This window comes from Symphalangus syndactylus, chromosome 20, assembly GCF_028878055.3.
Source record: "Symphalangus syndactylus isolate Jambi chromosome 20, NHGRI_mSymSyn1-v2.1_pri, whole genome shotgun sequence".
Lineage (NCBI taxonomy): Eukaryota > Metazoa > Chordata > Mammalia > Primates > Hylobatidae > Symphalangus > Symphalangus syndactylus.
In genome coordinates, this window is record NC_072442.2 from 66,965,922 (window position 1) to 66,987,151 (window position 21,230).

General features: G+C 51.2%; 1 protein-coding gene across 10 annotated transcripts in view; it reads left to right on the forward strand.

Annotated features, from left to right (window-relative positions):
• RAP1GAP2 (RAP1 GTPase activating protein 2) overlaps positions 1-21,230 on the forward strand; it is a 284,239-nt gene that overhangs the window by 123,097 nt on the left and 139,912 nt on the right. Inside the window, exon 1 of one of the 10 annotated variants that reach the window (XM_063629673.1) lies at positions 12,640-12,707. The exons of the other annotated variants lie outside the window; for them this stretch is intronic. Within the exon in view, the coding sequence (XP_063485743.1) occupies positions 12,655-12,707 (53 nt within the window). The 5' untranslated portion in view covers positions 12,640-12,654. Of the gene's footprint in view, positions 1-12,639; positions 12,708-21,230 lie in introns of those variants that run through there. 10 annotated transcript variants of the gene reach the window in all.

The window sequence follows — 21,230 nt, forward strand, 5'->3', positions numbered from 1 at the left end:
CTGCCTCGGCCTCCCTAAGTGTTGGGATTACAGGCGTGAGCCACCGCGCCCGGCCACAAAGCCCTTCTTACGTTGAAATTCCCTTGGCTGGGCGTGGCAGCTCTTGCCTGTCATCGCAGCACTTTGAGAGGCCAAGGCGGGCAGATCACGAGGTCAGGAGTTCAAGAGCAGCCTGGCCAGCATGGTGAAACCCCGTCTCTACTAAAAATACAAAAAATAGCTGGGTATGGTGGTGGGCGCCTGTAATCCCAGCTACTCAGGAGGCTGAGGCAGGAGAATTGTTTGAACCCAGGAGGCAGAGGTTGCAGCGAGCCGAGATCGCACCACGGCACTCCAGCCTGGGGCCTGGGCGACAGGGCAAGACTCCATCTCAAAAAAAAAAAAAAGTCCCTGCTTCCTGTGGGGTCTTCCTTGCCTTGAGCCCTCTCCCTCCATTCAGATCCATCCCCACTGATGTCCCCTGCTCGTCTCTTGTCCATTCCTGTTTCCCTCCTGAGCCCTACTGTAGTGCTTAGAGAGTTTGGGGGCTGGCGGGGGCAGGATCATCTGCTGTCTGTTCATGTCTCCCAAGAGACCGAAGGGTCCTTCAGGCTGGGTGGGTGCTGAATATCCAATGGGGACCAGGTAGGCCTGATTCCTGCCCTCCTGGAGCTCACCATCCAGCGGGAAGGACAGGCACCAGACTGATCGTGACAACTGAGGTGCCGGGAGCAGGGTGCCTTGGTGGCAGAGAGCACGGGGCCTGATGGATGACATCGGAAGGGAGGGACGTTCAGGTAGAGACCTGGAGGATGGTTAGGATACAGGAAGATGAAGGCTTGAGTGGGATAGGAGTGTGGGTGAGAGGAGAAGGGTCTAGACAGAGGGAGTAGTGTGAGTGGGAGGGCTCATCACAGGAACCCACAGGCTGTGTAGACCGGTTGGGGCAGGTGCGGAGAGGAAGTGAGAGGGGTGGGAGATGAGGCTGGGTGGGGCCGTTGGGACAAGGGGGTGCGGAGAGTTGGGTTTGAGCCACGTGGTCATGGGAGCCATGGAAGGAGGATGGAATAATCCACCTCACATTTATTTTTTACCTTCTTTTTTTTTTTTATTTTTTATTTTGGTAAAATACACATCACACGCAGTGTCTCACTTGAATCATTTTAAAGTATACGGTTCTGTGGCATCAAGTCCTGTTCACAGTGTTTGGGATCCTCACTACCATTCTCCAGACCGTGTTCATCATCCAAATGGAAACTGTATCCATTAGCCGTCACTCCCACCCCCGCCTCCCCCATCCCTAAGCAACTACCATCTACTTTCTGTCTCTATGGATTTGCCTGTTCTGAGCATTTCATAATGCAGGTTGGGTGTGTCTTATCTGACAGCTGCTTGGGACCAGATTTCATATTTTTTTTGGATTTTGCTGTATTTCCATTGTACTTACTGGTTCAGCATCCCTACTCTGAAAATTCAAAATCTGAAATGTGCCGAGGTCAGGCATGTTGGCTCACGCCTGGAATCCCAGCACTTTGGGAGGCCGAGGCGGGTGGATCATTTGAGGTCAAGAGCTTCGAGACCAGCCTGGCCAACATGGTGAAGCCCCATCTCTACTAAAAATACAAAAATTAGCTGGGCGTGGTGGTGCACACCTGTAATCCCAGCTACTCGGGAGGCTGAGGCAAGAGGATTGCTTGAACCTGGGAGGCAGAGGCTGGAGTGAGCCGAGATCGTGCCACTGCACTCCAGCCTGGGGGACAGAGTGAGACTCTGCCTCAAAAAAAAAAAAAAAAAAAAAGATATGAGCCAATGAGCATTTCCTTTGAGCACCGTGTTGGCACTGAAAAAGTTTAGGATTTGGGAGCATTTTGGATTTCAGCTTTTTGGATTTGGGATGCTCAGTGTGTAGATGGAATCACACAGTAGGTGGTGTTCTGTGTGTGGCTTCTTCCACTTAGCCAGCGTTCATCCATGTTGTAGCACGAATCCGTAATGGCACTTCATTCCTTTTCGGGGTTGAATAATGTTCCTTTGTGTTGGCGTGCCACGTTTTGTTTATCCACTCATTCATTCATGGACATTTGTGTTTCTTTCACCTTTGATCATTGTGAATAGTGTTGCTATGAACACTTGTGTACATGTTTTTGTTTGGAAATGTTTTTTGGAGTGGAATTGCTGGGTCATATGGTAATTCTATGTGTGACTTTTTGAGGAGCCTCCACACTTTTCAACAATGGGCTACAATTTCTCCGCATTCTTAATAACCTTTATTGTTATCTGTTTTTTTGCTTTTTTGTTTTTCTCTCTATGATGGCCATCCTACTGGGTGTGATCTGCTTTTTTTGTTTGTTTTGTTTTTGAGATGGAGTCTCTCTGTCGCCCAAGCTGGAGTGCAGTGGCACAATCTGGGCTCACTGCAACCTCTGCCTCCTGGGTTCATGCCATTCTCCTGCCTCAGCCTCCCGAGTAGCTGGGACTACAGGCGCCCACCACCACACCTGGCTAATTTTTTGTATTTTTAGAAGAGCTGGGGTTTCACTATGTTAGCCAGGATGGCCTCGATCTCCTGACCTTGTGATCCACTCGCCTTGGCCTCCCAAAGTGCTGGGATTACAGGCGTGAGCCACTGTGCCTGGCCTTTTTTTTAAATTTTGAGATGGAGTCTCACTCTGTTGCCCAGGCTGGAGCGCAGTGGTGCGTTCTCGGCTCACTGCAGCCTCCGCCTCCTGGGTTCAAGCGATTCTCCTGCCTCAGCCTCTTGAGTAGCTGGGATTACAGGTGCACACCACCACGCCCAGCTAATTTTGTCTTGTTTTTTGTTTGTTTGTTTGTTTTGGAATAGAGTCTCACTCTTGTCCCCCAGGCTGGAGTGCAGTGGCACGATCTTGGCTCACTCCAGCCTCTGCCTCCCAGGTTCAAGCAATCCTCCTGCCTCAGCCTCCCGAGTAGCTGGGATTACAGGCACGCACCACCACACCCGGCCAATTTTTGCATTTTTAGTAGAGACGGGGTTTCACCACGTTGGCCAGGATGGTCTCCATCTCTTGACGTCGTGATCTGCCCACCTTGGCCTCCCAAAGTGCTGGGATTACAGGCGCATGCCACCACGCCCGGCTAATTTTTGCATTTTTAGTAGAGATAGGGTTTCGCCACGTTGGCCAGGATGGTTGATCTGCTTTTCGTTTCAGCATGGTCCCCGTGTCTTCTTCCTGGAGAATGGGTTGATCAGTGCAGTGGATGGGGATGGGCTGGGATGCGGATGCCATTGTCTAGGTGAGAGATGATGCTTTGGGGTGGAGTGATGGAACAGTTAGGGAGGTGGCGAGGACTTTGTGATACCATGGAGGCCACGGGTGAGGGAAGTAGGGACTCAAACGTGACTAATTCGTGTCATGTCCCCAGTGGCTAGCGCTATGCTGGCACACCGTCAGTGCTTTACAGATACTCACGGAATGAATGTCAGATCCCTAAGAAGAAATGGGAACCTGGAAGTTCTTGGTGCTCTTCCTGAAGGCCCCTCTCCTGCAGGCCCCCTGATGGTCTTGGGCTTGGGCAGCCCCTCTTCTGAGGGAGGTTGCGGGGTCATCTTGGTCGGGGTTATGTGAAGGTGGGGTGGGCAGCAGAGCAGCTTCCAGGGACCACCTCCATCTTCTCTGTGTTCAAGCTCCACAGCCCCTGGGGAGACCACGTGGGTGGTGCTGGGGAGCTGGCGAAGGACGGTCTTTTGGGAGGGAAGCATTCGAGGGCTGCACTGTCAGCTCTGAGGGGGCAGTGAAGCCTTTTGTGGGCTCCCTGAGGCTGGTGTGAAAGCACTTCCTGTCTGCAGGTTGGTGTCCCAGCCCAGGGACGCTCCTCCATTCTTGGCGTTTCTCTCGGGGGTTCTGGGAGGGCCCAGAAAGGCCCCGCCCAGCCTTTGCAGTTCCCTTTCCTCCGGCTTCCACCCCACGTGCTGCCCTGCCCTCGGCACCTTCCCCAGCCGGGCAGCCTTTTAAGAGATGGATTTTGGCCTTGATGGAGAGGGAAGCGCCTTCGATCTAAAAGCTTCCAAAAGCTTCTCTCTCCACCCTTCTGTCTTTCCTCTCTCTCTCCCTCATTTTCTCTTCTCCTGTTTTCTTTTTTTTTCCTCGCCTGTGTTCTGTAAATCTGTAAAACAAACACACTGTAAAAAATGTCACTTGTCTCTTCTATCTGCAGCCTAGAGTGGGATAAAGCTCTTACCTCCCTTGGGAGTCGGCTTTTGAGCTCTGGGCATGAGTCAGCCCAGTTCCTGATGGCTGCAGGACGATTGGCAGAGAATCCCAGGGCGGCTGCCTTGTGGCCTGGGGCCTCGCCAGCCGGGGCTCCAAGGCTGTGACCCAGATAGGGAGGTGGGTGGCCCTTTCTCCCTACTCCCTGCTCACCTTCTGGTCCAGGGAGGGACCCAGAATGGACAGGCAGGGGCCTAGGAGACTTTAGCCAACCTTTGAGCAACAGCAAAAACTCTAGACAGGCCCCTGTGGTTACCTGCGTCAGTGTGAACTGTGGGCTCCTATCAGCCTCCACCTCCGCCTCATCTCTCCAGGGAGAGGAGGTGTGTCCTTTCTGGGCCAGTCGGGAATCTCTTGTTCAGCACTGTTGGAGGTGTGGGGGATGCACGGGGCACAGGGTGTGGAGGATGCACGGGGCACAGGGTGTGGTCTCCAGAAACTTCCAGTTTGCACTGCAAGTGAGAAGTGCCCTCCTATGCCAGGACTCTGATTGGGCAGGGAATACCAAGTGTACTGAATTCCAGGCTTTGCTGTGGGGCTGAGAGAACGCTCGCTGTGGGGTGTGGAGGGGCTGCCGTGATCCTTTCATGCATCCTTTGCTTCTTCATTCACTCCTTCACTGTGTATGTGAATGGGCAAGGCAAGTCAGACACAGCTCTTGGAATCAGAGTTCTTGAGTTGCTTTTTGTTTTTTTTTTTTTTTGAGACAGAGTCTCGCTCTGTCGCCCAGGCTGGAGTGCAGTGATGTGATCTCGGCTCACTGTAACCTTCGCCTCCCGGGTTCAATCGATTCTCCTGCCTCAGCCTCCCAAGTAGCTGGGACTACAGGCGTGCACCACTATGTCTGGCTAATATTTGTACTTTTAGTGGAAACAGGGTTTCACCATGTTGCCCAGGCTGATCTCAAACTCCTGACCTCAGGTGATCTGCCCGCCTCGGCCTCCCAAAGTGCTGGGATTACAGGTGTGAGCCACTGTGCCCAGCCTAGCATTCTTGAATTTGAATTCTGTTTCTTCCACTGACTAGCTGTGTTCCCGTTAGCAAGTCATTCAGCCTTTCCCAAGCCTCAGCCGACTCATCTATATATAAGATGAAAACATCACTCCTTGTCCTGATCATCCTCACAGAATTGTGCTTGGCAGAGGAAGTAATCATACGCGTCACAGCAAATTATGACACAAATGTAAAGTCTTTGTGCGAACAGATATTTTTTGAGGGCCTACAGGGTAGGAATGCTGCCCTTGACCCTGTGGGCTACATGGAGATGGTCAAGACAGTCCCTGTCCTCGGAGCCGTTACGGCCTGGCAGGCCAAATAGACACATTTCTTTTCTTTCTTTCTTCTTTCTTTCTTTCTTTCTTTCTTTCTTTCTTTCTTTCTTTCTTTCTTTCTTTCTTTCTTTCTTTCTTTCTTTCTTTTCTTTCTTTTCTTTCTTTTGAGATGGAGTCTTGCTCTGTCACCCAGGCTGGAGTACAGTGGCGCAATCTCGGCTCACTGCAAGCTCCGCCTCCCAGGTTCAAGTGATTCTTCTGCCTCAGCCTCCCCAGTAGCTGGATTACAGGTGCCCGCCACCACGCCTGACTAATTTTTTGTATTTTTGGTAGAGACGGGGTTTCCCCATGTTGGCCAGGCTGGTCTCGAACTCCTGACCTTGTGATCCGCCCGCCTCGGCCTTCCAAAGTGCTGGGATTACAGGCGTGAGCCACCGCGCCCAGCAGATAGATGCTTTTTTTGGCAGATCTGGCTGGAAGGTTCTAAACATGCTTTCTCATGGGGCACTGATGCAACAGAGCCCCGATCACCTCAATTCATTCAGCACATACTCCCTGCATGTCCACAGGAGCCAGGTGATGTTCAGAGGCTAGATCGGTGGGCTTGGAGTACGTTGGAGGTGAGCAATGGTGAGGCCCGGCTACCCCCACCAAGTCTTGCAGCTGCGACCAGCTCCTCCAGCAGGAAGGGCCTCTGTGTTCTCTCCCTTTGGCAGCTCCTCGCATCCCACCACGTATACTAAGTTCTGAGTCTAGGGGCTGAAGCAGTGCCTTTTTACTTGGGTGATTTTCTGGCTGGCCTAGGAGTCGCCTCTTCCTGTCACCATTTGGTTGAGCGAACTGGGGCAGGGAGAGGATCTGGGAAGGGGAGACAGAGATCCTGAAGAGGGCCCCTTAATTCTCAGTGGCTCCAGCTGCCTGGCGAGGCCAACCTCATGCCTCCTGGGGAGAATATTGCTGTGTCTGTGGATAATCCCTTCCAGCATTATTGACATTGATGCATCATCTTGTCACTTAGGTGACCAGGGCAGCTGGAAGTGATTCGGCAGGAAGGCTGAAATGCCAGCCTTTTCTCAGCCCTGATTCCCTGTGGCAGGTGCTGGGTTTGCCCCCTGGGGCCTCCTGCTCTGGGTTGAGATGTCGCATGAGAAGAGCAGAAGGCAGATGTGGCAGGGCCTTCCCCACACCCCGTCCACTTTACTAGATGCCTCTGGACTCTGAATTTTTTTCCCAGTGAATATGTATTTGTGTGTGTGTGTGTGTGTGTGTGTATACATATACATATATATATATATATATATTTTTTTTTTTTTTTGAGCCGGAGTCTTGCTGTGTCCCCCAGGCTGGACTGCAGTGGTGTGATCTCAGCTCACTGCAACCTCCACCTCCCAGATTTAAATGATTCTCTTGCCTCAGCCTCTCAAGTAGCTGGGACTACAGGCACCGACCACTACGCCCAGCTAATGTTTGTATTTTTAGTAGAGATGAGGTTTCACCAGGTTATCCAGGCTGGTCTCAAACTTCTGACCTCAGGTGATCCACCTGTCCTGGCCTCCCAAAGTACTGGGATTACAGGCGTGAGCCACCGTGCCTGGCCATATGTATTTATATTTACAATAAAAATTTAAAAATCAGAAAACAGAATGATAGTCAGTGGTGCCCTTTGTAACAATCCAAGAATGGGTTATTGGTATTTAACAGGATACTTTTTTAGGCATTTAGTGAAGAAAAAATAACTTTCTCTTAGAAAAACATAATGCCTGTCTCAGGCGCTTTCCCACGCAGCTTTGCTTGTGGACTTCAGGTTTGTCTAGGTGGGTGTTTGCACGGCCCTTGAACTACCCATTCCCCAGCAGACGGCTTGATGAATGAGCCCAGTGGTTCAGCACCCCAGAGCGGCAGGGTCAGGGAGTGGGACCGAGGCCGAGGGCTCCAAAGCTGCGGTGCAACAGGCGTGTCATCCAGAGATTGCCCCTCGGGGTCCCTCAGAATCCCAGCTCTGCCACTTACTTGCTGCAGGACCTTCCAGAAAACCTCTCTGAGCCTCAGTTTCTTCATCTGTAAAATGGGAGAATAATTCTGTATCTACCACATAGGGGTGTTGAAAAAAATTAAATGAAATAATGTATATAAAGAGTTTAGCATAGTGCTAAGTAAATATCAGCTGATACGATGATGATGACGAATAATACTTTTTTTTTTTTTTTTTTTTTTGAAGACAGGATCTCGCTCTGTTTCTCAGGCTGGAGTGCAGTGGCGCGTTGCACTCCCCCTGCTGGGTCCAAGCGATTCTAGTGCCTCAGCCTCCCGAGTAGCTGGGACTACAGGCATGCATCAACATGCTCAGCTAATTTTTGTATTTTTAGTAGAGACGGGGTTTCCCCATATTGCCCAGGCTGGTCTTCAATTCCTGGCCTCAAGGGATCTGCCTGCCTTGGTTTCCCAAAGTGCTACTATTACAGGCATGAGCCACTGCACCTGGCTGATGATGAAGAATACTTTTTTTTTTTTTTTTGAGATGGAGTTTTGCTCTTGTTGCCCAAGCTGGAGTGCAATGGCATGATCTTGGCTCACTACAACCTCCACCTCTTGGGTTCAAGTGATTTTCCTGCCTCAGTCTCCCGAGTGGCTAGGATTACAGGCACACACCACCGCGCCCAGCTAATTTTTTGTATTTTTAGTAGAAATGGGTTTCACCATGTTAGCCAGGCTGGTCTCGAACTCCTGACCTCAGGTGATCCTCCTGCCTCGGCCTCCCAAAGTGCTGGGATTACAAGTGTGAACCACTGCGCCTGGCCTAACTATTATCTCTACTATCTGTGTCCAGACAAGGAGCCCGAGGCCAGGAGCAGAATCAATCCCCAGGGGATAACAGGAGGTTGGTAATAGACCAAATAGGTGGGGAAGTGGTTAACTCTGTCTCAGACTTTTTAAAAATTTTGCTTTTATCGTGATCATGATTTCTAATTGACACATAATAATTATACCTATTTTGGGGGTACGGTGTGATATTTTCATATATGTATACAATGTGTAATCATCAAATCAAGGTAATTAGCATATCTGTCACCTCAAACGTTGATCATTTCTTTGTATTGGGAATGTTCAGAATCTGCTCTTCTGGCTATTTGAAAATCTACAATAAATTGTTAATTATGGTCACCCTACAATGCTACAGAATACTAGAAATGATTCCTCCTTTCGGTACTTTTGTATCCCTGCCAACCTCTCCCTAACCCCTCTCTCTCCTGCCCTTCTCAGCCTGTACTGACCACTATTCTGCTTTCTATTTTGGTGAGATCAACTTTTTTAGCTTCTGCGTTTGCATGAGAACCCGCAATGTGTGTTTTTCTGTGCCTGGCTTATTTCACTTCCCATAATGTCCTCCAGTTTTATCCACGTCACTACGAATGACGGGATTTGGTTCTTTTTTTATGGCTGGATAGTATAGTGCATATATACCACCTTTGCTTTTGTTGTTGTTGTTCTTTTTTTTTGGAGATGGAATCTTGCTCTGTCACCAGGCTGGAATGTATTGGTGCGATCTCAGCTTGCTGCAACCTCCGCCTCCCGGGTTCAAGTGATTCTCCTGCCTCAGCCTCCCAAGTAGTTGGGACTACAGTGCACACCACCACGCCCAGCTAATTTTTTTTTTTTGTATTTTAGTAGAGGTGGGGTTTCACCATGTTGCCCAGGCTGGTCTTGAACTTCTGAGCTCAGGCAATCCGCCTGCCTCGGCCTCTCAAAGTGTAGGATTACAGGTGTGAGCCACCGTGCCTGGCCTATACCACCTTTTCTTTATACATTCATCCATGTATAGACTCAGATTCATTCCACACCTGGGCTGTTGTGAGCAGTAAACACAGGAGTGCAGATGGCTCTTCAACAGACTGACTGCCTTTTCCTTGGATATGTACCCTGCAGTGGGATCACTGGGTCACGTGGTAGTTCTGTTTCTAGTGTTTTGAGAACCCTCCGTGCTGTTTTCCATAGTGGCTGTGCTCACTTACGTTCCCACCAATCGTGTCTGTGTCTCAGGCTCCTGAGCAGGAAGATGAGGTCAGCCAAAGCACTGATGGACCAAATTGCAGTGGCGACGAGCCGGGTGCCAACTCAGCCGAGTCCTCCACCTCTTGGGGTCCGTGAACTCCCCATGTGTTATACATTTTTCAGTTCATTCAGTGCCAGGCCCTGTGCTGGGACAGGCCAGTGGTCAGGGTGCCTGTTAGAGCCCAGCCAGAGGCCTCTGTTCTCTCTGGGTCAGAGGTAGGCTTGGCTGGGGGAGTGAGTTTCTGCTCATCACGTGGAGATCTTGATCACCCAGTGGAGCTCCCAGCGGCTGAGCCCTCTTTCTGAACTTTCCAGCCATGAAATACTGCAGGGGCCACGGCCAGATTCCAGTATGCCCCTGGAGGCTCTTGCAGGTATCTTGTCCTTTCTTTTCTAATGTCCCAGAGAAAGAGGCCAGCACTGGGAGGAGGCAGGAGGTTTGATTGATCTGTGCTGGATTTTTTTTTTTTTTTTTTTTTGAGATGGAGTCTCACTCTGTCACCCAGGCTGGAGTGCAGTGGCGCGATCTCAGCTCACTGCAACCTCTGCCTCCCGGGTTCAAGTGATTCTCCTGCCTCAGCCTCCAGAGTAGCTGGGACTACAGGCACACGCCACCACGCCTGGCTAATTTTTGTGTGTGTATGTATATATATATATATATTTTGTAGAGATGGGGTTTCCTTATGTTGGCCAGGTGGGTCTTGAACTCCTGACCTCAAGTGATCCGCCTGCCCTGGCCTCCCAAAGTGCTGGGATTACAGGTGTGAGCCACCACGCCTGGCTAATTTTTGTATATATATGTGTATATATATATATATATATATATTTTTTTTTTTTTTTTGTAGAGATGGGGTTTCCCCATGTTGGCCAGGCTGGTCTTGAACTCCTGACCTCAAGTGATCTGCCCGCCTTGGCCTACCAAAGTGCTGAGATTACAGGTGTGAGCCACCACGCTGGCCTGTGCTGGGTTCTGTAGGTTGGGTTAGAGCATGCTGTTAAGATGAGATCCCAGCCCTGGTCCCTGGGAGCCAAGTCACTGATGCTTGGTTGCATGACCACGGGTGGAACCCTTTGTTCTTGACACTCATCTTCCAGGAATGTACCACGGTCACAAGCAAGAAAGGGGAAGAATGAGGATGGGCCAGGTGCCCTGTCTCAGTGCTGGGAAACAGTTCCATGCATTTGTCTTCCTAATGAGTGAGACTTTCATAGATAGAGAATAACATTATTATAGTAATTGAATAGACCAGGCAGATTTACCCTGAAATGCTGTAGTCTGTCCCCACTGAAACTTATTTAGTTTGAACCAGTGATGGAAGCTCCTAATCCATTATGTCACCAAGTAATCTTATTCAGAAGAGTTAAGACTTAAGACACAGAGTCTTAGAGCGGAGAGGAGCAGTGGCTTAGCTGAGAGGCCGGTTGGCTCTGTGATAGAGAAACTTCCAGTGCTCACAAACTGCTGGGGGATTTCTTAGCATGGGTGGTTTAACATGCCCCTGTGCTGGGCACTGTGAGACGGGGCTCCTCTTCTTGGGCTTACTGGGAATTCAGCGAACACATGAGATCCCCTTATTACACAGTGTATCCTCCCAGTAGCACCAGTTTTTGGTCCAATTCAACGGTCAGTGTTTACTTTTTTTTGAGACAGAGTCTCGCTCTGTTGCTCAGGCTGGAGTGCAGTGGTGTGATCTGGGCTCACTGCAAGCTCCACCTCGTGGGTTCACGCCATTCTCCTGCTTCAGCCTCCCAAGTAGCTGGGACTACAGGTGCCCACCACCACGCCCGGCTAATTTTTTGTATTTTTAGTGGAGACAGGGTTTCACTGTGTTAGCCAGGATGGTCTCGATCTCCTGACCTCGTGATCTACCCGCGTCGGCCTCCCAAAGTGCTGGGATTACAGGCTTGAGCCACCGCGCCCGACCAATGTTTACTTTTTATGACTGTGTAAATGTTATTTATTTTTATGTAAGAGGGTACCATAATTATGTTTTCTTTCTTGTTTAACTTTTCATATTTCTTGGAGTTAATGATTAACTCCTGTTTCTGCCATTAGCATTGTTTTCTATGGACCTATCTTTCTTTTTCTTTTTTTTTTAATTTTTGAGGCAGAGTCTCACTCTGTCACCCAGGCTGGAGTGCAGTGCCACATTCATGGCTTACTACAGTCAGTAGTAAGGTCAAGACCTCCGGGGTTGAAGCGATCCTCCTACCTCAGCCTCCCAAATAGCTGGGACCACAGCTTACTACAGTCTTGACCTCCGGGGTTCAAGCAGTCCTCCTACCTCAGCTTCCCAAATCGCTGAGACCATGGGTGCTTGCCACCATGCCTGGCTAATTTTTGTGGAGAGACATGGTCTCACTATATTGCCCAAGCTGGTCTCACACTCCTGAGCTCAACCAGTCCTCCTGCCTTGGCCTCCCAAAGTACTGTAATTACAGGTGAGAGCCACTGCACCTGGCCTATTTTTCTACTTTTATTTTTTCTACCACAATTACTTTAATAGATAGCCCCTCCCTACCCTCCCCCATCTCCACCAAGCTTGCATCCATCAGATAACCTGTCAATTCCATTCTTTCCCCCAAGAGATCTTACTTCCAGAGCCCCCCATCCTCTAGTGATAGTATCCTCCCAAGAAAGGGTGCAAGGGAGTGAATTTTTTTGAGCTCTTGCATATTTCAGAATGTCTTTATTGGTTGATAGTTTGCCTGGGTATAAAATTTTAGGTTGAAAATCATTTTCTTTGAGAATTTTGAAAGTTATTACATCATTCCCTACTAGATTCCAGAGTTGCTGTTGAAAAGTCTGATGATATGCAGATTCATATTTCTTTTCTTTTTTCTTTTGTTTTTGAGACAGAGTTTCACTCTTGTCTCCCGTGCTGGAGTCTAATGGTGTGATCTTGGCTCACTGCAGCCTCCGCCTCCTGGGTTCAAGCGATTCTCCTGCTTCAGCCTCCCAAGTAGCTGGGACTACAGGCATGCACCACCATGCCTGGCTAATTTTTGTATTTTTAGTAGAGACGTAGTTTCACCATGTTGGCCAGGCTGGTCTCGAACTCCTGACCTCAGGTGATCTGCCCGTCTTGACCTCCCAAAGTGCTGGGATGACAGACGTGAGCCACTACGCCCGGCCCAGATTGCTATTTCTCTGTCTATGGTATGTATTTATATTTTCTCTCTGGAGTCATTGAGAATTTTTCATTTGCCCAGGTGTTCTGAAATTTCCTGACAGTGTTTGGGATGGATCTTGTGTCTTCACTGTGCTGTGTACTTGATGGGCCCAGAGACTCAGGACCTTCAGTTCTGGAAGATGTTGTTGTACTATTTCCCTGCTAATCTTTCTGTTATGGTGAAACAACAGCCATTTTATTATGCTCATGTTCTGTGGGTGAGGAATTCCGCTAGGGCGTGTTGGAGATGATGGCTTCTCTCTGCTTTCTCAACGTCTGGGACCTCATCTTGGGTGGCTCAGCTGGCTGGAGGTGACTGCGACGGTCCGCTGGGGCCGTGTGTCCGGGAGCTGGGCTATGTTCTCATAGCATCTGCTGGAGCTGAGATGCCCAAGGTGGTTTCTTCATGTGCATGGACTGGGATGTTTGGAACATCTGGGCATCTCTCTCCAGGCAGCCTCTCCATGTTCCCAGCCGCAGCACTGACAGTCTCAGTCAGGCCTTTCACGTGCAGGCTTGCTTTCTCTGGAGCAAATGTTCCTAGAGGTAGAGGTGGAAGCTGCAAGAGCTCCTGTGACTCATTCCTGAAAGTGAGGTAATGTTACGTCTGTCTCATTCTGTTGGTCAAGACTGAGTCACAGGGCCAGCCCAGATTCAAGAGGGGAACACACAAAGCCATCAGCACCAAGAGATGCCAGCTCCAGCTGCCAGCTCCCCTCCCCTTTCTCTTTCTGGGAATGTTCTTGGTTGGCTATTTGATCTTTTTTCTCTTCCCTCTTTTGTTTTCTGTATCTTTATGTTTTTGTTCTACTTTTTGGGAGATTTCCTCAACTTAGTCTTTTCATCATATTTCTTTCCTCTTTTTTTTTTTTTTTTGCGATGGAATTTTGCTCTTGTTGCACAGGCTGGAGTGCAGTGGCTTGATCTCAGCTTACTGCAACCTCTGCCTCCCGGGTTCAAGGGATTCTCCTGCCTCAGCCTCCCAAGTAGCTGGGATTACAGGCACCCACCACCAGGCCCTGCTAGTTTTTTTATTTTTTATTTTTAGTAGAGACGGGGTTTCTCCATGTTGGCCAGGCTGGTCTCGAACTCCTGACCTCAGGTGATCTGCCTGCCTCAGTCTCCCAAAGTGCTGGGATTACAGACGTGAGCCACCGCACCCAGCCCCCTTACTGTTATTTTAATGGGCTTCAGAAGAAGTGGGATAATAAATGCGTGTGGTCAGTCTGACAGGTTCATCCTGGAAGTCTCAACAGGCTTCAGAATCTCTCTATTTATATCTCCTAAAGGAAGTGAGGGTACATACTTATCACTGCTGAAACATGATTTTTTATTGTGATAAATGGTATACATCCACACTGAATCAATCATAAGATGAACACGCCTGTCCTTGCCGTCCAGGTGAAGGGCGTTTACGGGCTGGGAAGATGCTGATAGCCCACACCTTGTGACTCCCGGCTTTTGAGAGTGGGTTCTGAAGCTGCCGGAGGCTGTGACCTTATGCGCTGGCTGCCTCTGCTCTGACCGTGACGCAGCTCCCTCCACGGAGGCCAGGCAGTGCCAGGCAGAGCCGCCGACCGCGGGAGGGGAACTGCTCCGTCGGCAGTTTCTGAGTGACAGAGTGCGTTTGAAGGGCTGGGTGTGCAGGCACCTGGCTTGGTGATTTCTTCAGCGCGGGGGAGGTGGAGCCTCTGGTGTAAGGGGGGACTTGCCTGCCACCCCCTGCTTGGCATGTGCTCTTCCCTGGGTGCCCCCCTTCCAGCCTATCCCAGCAGGCTGCCCTCTCGCCTCTCCTTCCCTGCCCTTGGAGGGCTCCTGTTCATTTTTGCTTTATGAAACCCGGCCAGGCACTCATGCCTGTAATCCCAGCACTTTGGGAGGCCGAGGTGGGCAGATCACCTGAGGTCAAGGGTTTGAGACCAGCCTGGCCAACATGGCGAAACCCTGTCTCAACTAAAAATACAGAAAAAAAAAAAATTAGGCCGGGCATGGTGGCCCATGCCTGCAATCTGAGCACTTTGGGAGGCCAAGGCAGGCGGATCACCTGAGATCAAGGGTTTGAGACCAGCCTGGCCAACATGGCAAAACTCCGTCTCTACTAAAAATACAAAAATTAGCCAGGCATGGTGGTAGGCACCTGTAATCCCAGCTACTTGGGAGGCTGAGACAGGAGAATCGCTTGAACCCAGGAGGTGGAGGTTGCAGTGAGCTGAGATCACGCCACTGCACTCCAGCCTGGGTGACAGAGCAAGACTCCATCTCAAAAAACAACAGCAACCACCACCACCACCACCACCACAACAACAACCACCACCACCCCGGGCCGGGCGCGGTGGCTCACGCCTGTAATCCCAGCACTTTGGGAGGCCGAGGCGGGCGGATTACAGCTCAGGAGATCAAGACCATCCTGGCTAACATGGTGAAACCCCGTCTCTACTAAAAAAATACAAAAAAAAATTAGCCGGACGTGGTGGCGGGCGCCTGTAGTCCCAGCTACTCGGGAGGCTGAGGCAGGAGAATGGTGTGAACCTGGGAGGCAGAGCTTGCAGTGAGCGGAGATCGCGCCACTGCTCTCCAGCCTGGGTGACAGAGCGAGACTCGGTCTCAAAAACAAACAAACAAAACCCCTAAAGCCCCAAAGCCCTACATGCTGTCCCTGAGGGCCTCTACCCCTCCCATGGCCTCAGCTTCCACCTCTGTTACTGTTACACCTTTCTGCGTAGGTTTTAGTGCTGTTCTGATCCCGTTTGGGTGTCCCAGGGGCCCCTGGCTTGCCGTGTGTACAGAAAGAGAGCCTTATCATCTGCCCCTTGCAAAGCCGACTCTCCTCCTCCGTCTGTATCACGGCTGAAGCGTCCGTCATTCCGTTTTCTGAAACCCAGGTCAATTGGTGTGTTTAGCTCTCAGCCCCTCCTTTACGTTCTGTCACCAAGTCCTCTTAATTTTGCTTCCGAAATGCCTTATGACTCTGACCCTTTCGTGTCATTTCTGCGGCTGTGAGCACAGTGGTGGGCAGCGCCCCTCGGCCGCGTTTCAGTCTTCCCCCAGCCGCTCCGTTCTCTCTCTGCTGCTCGCAGAATCCTCCAGCAAAGCTCTGCAGGTCACGGGCACCCCGCCTCGGGCCCCTTGGCTTCCTCCCTTTGCCCCTGAGAGAGAGTTCAGCATGCGGCGCCTTTTCCCAGCGTCACTGTCTGCACAGCGCTGGCACTGTTTGTCACACGTATGTCACCTGTCTCAGGCCCATAACGTTGTCCTTCAACTGGCTCAGGTGTTACAACTTCAATGGACTTGTTTCAGAAGGCACCTTTACGTCACTACCATAAAAGGAAAATCAGGGTGGCCTGCCACAAAGAGGGTCTCTGTCAAAGCTCAGGAAGTGACTGTTACAGTGAAGGCCACCCCAGGCACCCTCGGGGGCCCGCAGGGATGCATGCATCCGCTCTGGGAAGCCGTGGGCCATGGGAGCTGCTCCCCAGCCGGCCCCTTCTCCTCCTCAGAGGCAGTGTGGCACCGTGGTAAAGGCCACAGACCTTGGGGCCAAGCCTGCGCCCAAGCCTTGCTCTGCTCCTTTCCAGCAACATGACGTTGGCCCACTTAACCTCTCTGAGCCTCATCTTGCCTGTCTGTAAAAGGGGTTAATACTATTTCCTTCAGTGGATTGTGGTATTAAATAAGATAGTATACATGGATCACTTCACACAGTGCCCTAACCCTTGAGACCTGTTTGCTGGCATTTGCCCTCCCCCGCCACTTTTTTTTTTTTTTTTTTTTTTTTTTTGAGATGGAGTCTCGCTCTGTCGCCCAGGCTGGAGTGCAGTGGCGCGATCTCGGCTCACTGCAACCCCCGCCTCCCGGGTTCAAGCGATTCTCCTGCCTCAGCCTCCCGAGTAGCTGGGATTACAGGCACCTGCCACCATGCCTGGCTAATTTTTTGTATTTTTAGTAGATACGGGGTTTCACCACGTTGGCCAGGCCGGTCTCAAACTCCTGATCTCTAGTGATCCGCCTGCCTCGGCCTCCCAAAGTGCTGGGATTACATATCTGTGAGCCACCGCACCCGGCCTGCCCTCCCCTTTTGCCGGCCTGCTGTGCCCTCGAATGGTGTGATGTGTCTCCTGGGCATCAGCGACATTGGTGATCTCTCCGTCATGCTGGTCACGTTCCTCTGCGTCCTGCTTCTGTGCCCTCCCCTTCCCCGCTTCTCCCATAGGTCACTGCTGGCCTCTTCTCCAGGCCTAGATCAGCCGTTGCCTCCTGTGCGATCCCGTAGCTGGTCTCCCAAGGAGAGCCAGTCCTCTCCTCCCTGTGACCTCATGGCACTTGATTCTGCATCTCTTGTTTCACCCCATGACCCCACAATCCATGTTTGGCACTCGGGTCTTGCAGGTGGGTGTGCTGTGCCTGCAGGACGGTTTTCTGCGTTTTGCCTGGATCATTTTCTCAGATGCTTGTGAATCGCACAGACGTCGCCTCCCCTGCTGAGACACCACCCTTGGTCCCTGAGAACTCAAACTTAAAACACACAAGAAGACGTTTGGCCAGTGTCCCCTCCTCGCTCCCTGCTGTGGTACTTGGGCCGGGCGGAGCTGGCTTTCCCCTGGCAGCGGGAGGGAGCACTGGAATGGGAGTCAGAGATCTCAGGGTGGAGCTGCAGCTCTCGTATTTTCTGACTCTGCGACCCCAGGCTCACATAGGACTCCGAATCTCTGCTGGCTTGGGTGCAAACCATAAAGCATGCATCAGTTCTAAAAGCTGCTTGTCCGGTAAAGGCTTATTTTCCCAGTGTGAGGATTTGCCCACGTGGGTAGATTGGTCCATCGCTCTGAGATATGTGCACGAGAAGGCCCCCAACGCCCCCAACCAGAGGGCTGTGGAGGCCTGCAGAGGTGCTCCTGGGTGGTCTGCCCGTAGGGTCCTGTTCCTCCTGGCTCCTGCCCTTTCTCCTAGCCCTGGTTCAGTTTAGGACTTCAGATCCTCCAGGGAAGGACAGTGCTGTCCTCATCTAATGCACCTGGAGAGCAGCAGGAACGTCTTCTGAAGCTGCAGCCAGAGTCTGGCCCAGGCCTCCCCTTGTGCCCACATGCAGCCACAGGGTCCTGTGCGGGGTGTAGCCTGCAGCAGAGACTCCAGCCGGCTCGTCTCCTGCACAGCCTGGGCCTCCTGCTCTCTGTCTGCTCCATGCAGGGGACCAGTAGCCCCCTTTGACCCTTTCCCCCTTCTGTCCTCTCACTTGAGGGCCCTGGCACTTTATAAACGGGTGTCCAGGCCAGGCGCGCTGGCTCACGCCTATAATCCCAGTGCTTTGGGAGGCTGAGGCGGGTAGATTGCCTGAGGTCAGGAGTTCAAGACCAGCCTGGCCAACATAGTGAAACCCAGTCTCTAATAAAAACACAAAAAATTATCTGGGTGTGGTGGCGTGTGCCTGTAATCCCAGCTACTTGGGAGGCTGAGGCAGGAGAATTGCTGGAACCCAGGAGGCGGAGGCTGCAGTGAGCCGAGATTGTGCCATTGTACTCCAACCTGGGCAACAAGAGCGAGACGCTGTCTCAAAAACAAAAAACCAACGAACAAACAAACTGGTGTCCAGAAGCCAGTTGTGCTTCCTGACACTTTCCTCCTGGAGACTTTTTTTTTTTCTTTGAGATTGAATCTTGCTCTGTTGCCCAGGCTGGAATGCAGTGGCACGATCTTGGCTCACTGCAACCTCTGCCTCACGGGATCAAGCGATTTCCGGCTGATTTTTGTATTTTTAGTAGAGACGGGGGTTTCACCATGTTGGCCAGGCTGGTCTCGAACTCCTGACCTCAGTTGATCCGCCCACCTTGGCCTCCCAAAGTGCTGGGATGACAGGCGTGAGCCACCATGCCCAGCCCCTCCTGGAGACTTGCTGCCCACTTCCCACAAGCCTGGGCCGAGGTGATTTGGAAATGGGGCCTCTTCCTTGGAGAAGAGAAGAGAAGAGGCTCGCTGTGGGGTTTGGGCGGCTCCCTCGGCTCTCCAGTCTCCATGTGCTTATCCGCATAATGAGGCTGTCGGGTGGCATCTGGTGCTTTCTCCCACGGCTTCTGCTCTCTGCATCCGTGAACCCTGGGATTGAATTAGGGGTAGGGATTGCCATTTTGCATTTTCTGCAGAGTTTTTTTTTTTTTTGAAACAGAGTCCCACTCTGTCACCCAGGCTGGAGTGCAGTGGCATGATTATGGCCCAGTGTAGCCTTGACCTCCCAGGCTCAAGTCATCCTCCCACCTCAGCCTCCTGAATAGCTAGGACTACAGTCATGCACCTGGCTAATTTTTAATTTTTTTATAGAGATGGGGTTTCACCATGTTGCCCAGGTTGGTCTTGAACTCATGGGCTCAAGCAATCCTCCTACCTCAGCCTCCCAAAGTGCTGGGATTACAGGTATGAGCCACCTCACCCGGCCATCTGGGGAGTTTTGAATCACCAAAGGTCTAGAGTTGGTGCCCCAAATCTCTGGAATCCTCTCAGAGTGTGTGCTAGGATGGGCTGTGACCCCAAGGTCAGCCCTGCCAGGTACGAACAGGTGCGCAACACCTGCTCCTTCTCAAGCTACCCATTCACTCCACCTGTTGGAGCCTTTTGTTCCTGAATCCAATGTCCTCTTCCCTCCCCCACACTCTGCCAGGTCTGCTGGGCTCATGCCCTTTCTCCCTTCCACATTGGCCCCAGCACAGGTATGAGGGTCATCAGTGCCCTCATCTCCATGTCTGTCCCCTTGGGGCTTGGAATTGAGCCATGTGCATATACTTGGGGCCTGGCGGTTCCCACACAGCAGCTGGGCTCCCATGTCCCTGCCTCCCAGCTTGGCATCCACAGTATGTGGGGCAGCGAGTGCCTAGAACTGAAGACGTCCCTGCCCCGTCCACCTCTGCCTTCTGATCAGCTTTCTGCCTTGGCCCCTCCTCCTCCATGCCCATTCTTCTAGTTGATTTGAGCCTTGGCAACAAGGCGACCAGCTATTGTGTTTTTGCTGCGTACCAGGCACTGTGCTAAGTGCTTTCTGGGCCTTACTCATAACGCCCCATGAGGTAGGGCGTAGTCACACCGTTTCACAGATGAGGAAGCTGAGGCATGGAGAGGTGAGATAACCTGACCACATGGCGAATCAGGAGTGGTGCTGGAGTATTGATTAGCAGGAGTATTGATTAGCAATTGCATCCCGTTCCCCTCTCCCTGCAGCCCCTGGCAACCACTCATCACTGTTCTGTCTGTGGATTTGCCTGTTTTGTGGATTTCATGGAACTGGAATCACACAGCATGTGGCCTTGTGTGCCTGGCTCCTGTCACTTGGCACCATGCTTCCTAGGTGCATCCATGTTGTAGCATGCATCAGTTCTTCACTCCTTTTCTTTCTATTGTCTTTGTAGTCATAAGCTATCATTGTTTATTATTTTTATTTTATTTTATTTTATTTTGAGACGGAGTCTCACTCTGTCACCCAGGCTGGAGCGCAGTGGCGCCATCTCGGCTCACTGCAAGCTCCGCCTCCTGGGTTCACGCCATTCTCCTGCTTCAGCCTCTCCAGTAGCTGGGACTACAGACGCCAGCCACCACACCCGGCTAATTTTTTTTGTATTTTTTTAGTAGAAACGGGGTTTCACCATGTTAGCCAGGATGGTCTCGATCTCCTGACCTCGTGATCCGCCTGTCTCAGCTTCCCAAAGTGCTGGGATTACAGGAGTGAGCCACTGCACCCGGCCACTTATTTTTATTTTTTTGAGATGGAGTCTCGCTCTGTCACCCGGGCTGGAGTGCAGTGGCATAATCCTGGCTCACTGCAACCTCTGTCTCCCAGGTTCAAGTGATTCTCCTGCCTCAGCCTCCTTAGTAGCTGGGATTACAGGCATGCGCCATCATGCCTGGCTAATTTTTTGGATTGTTAGTGAGACAGGGTTTCGCCATGTTAGCCAGGTTGTTCTCGAACTCCTGACCTCAGATGATCCGCCTGCCTTGGCCTCCCAAAGTGCTGGGATTACAGGCGTAAGCCACTGCCCGCGGTCCTATTTTTATTTTTGAAAATTAATTATTTTTGCTTCATTTCTTTTTATGGGTGAGCAATATTCCACAGTATGGAACAACCGAATTTTATTTATCTGTTCGTTGGCGGTTGGACACTTGGATTGCTTCCCCCCTTTGGCCATTATGAATCATGTTTCTTATTCCTTTTGGTTTGGTTTTCCTGAGAAGCTCTTTGCAGCCCAGCTGTCTGTATTCCTCTAGCTTGGCTATTTGGAAAGCAAGAGAAAGCGTAGCTGAGTGTGGGTGGATGGCTGGGAGCGGGCGTGGGGAGGGATGCAGAAAAGGGGAGTTTCAGGCTTGGGAGAACCCTGTGTGGAGGGGCCCTTACACCTGGCCCCAAAGCCACCTGCTGCTAGGTGAGTGTTTTTCCCGTGGTTGATTATTAACCAATGGTTATGATCCTGAGAGTAGATCCCCAGGCTACAACTGGTGCTCATTTGAGATGCCAGAAATGTTTTCCAAGGCATTTA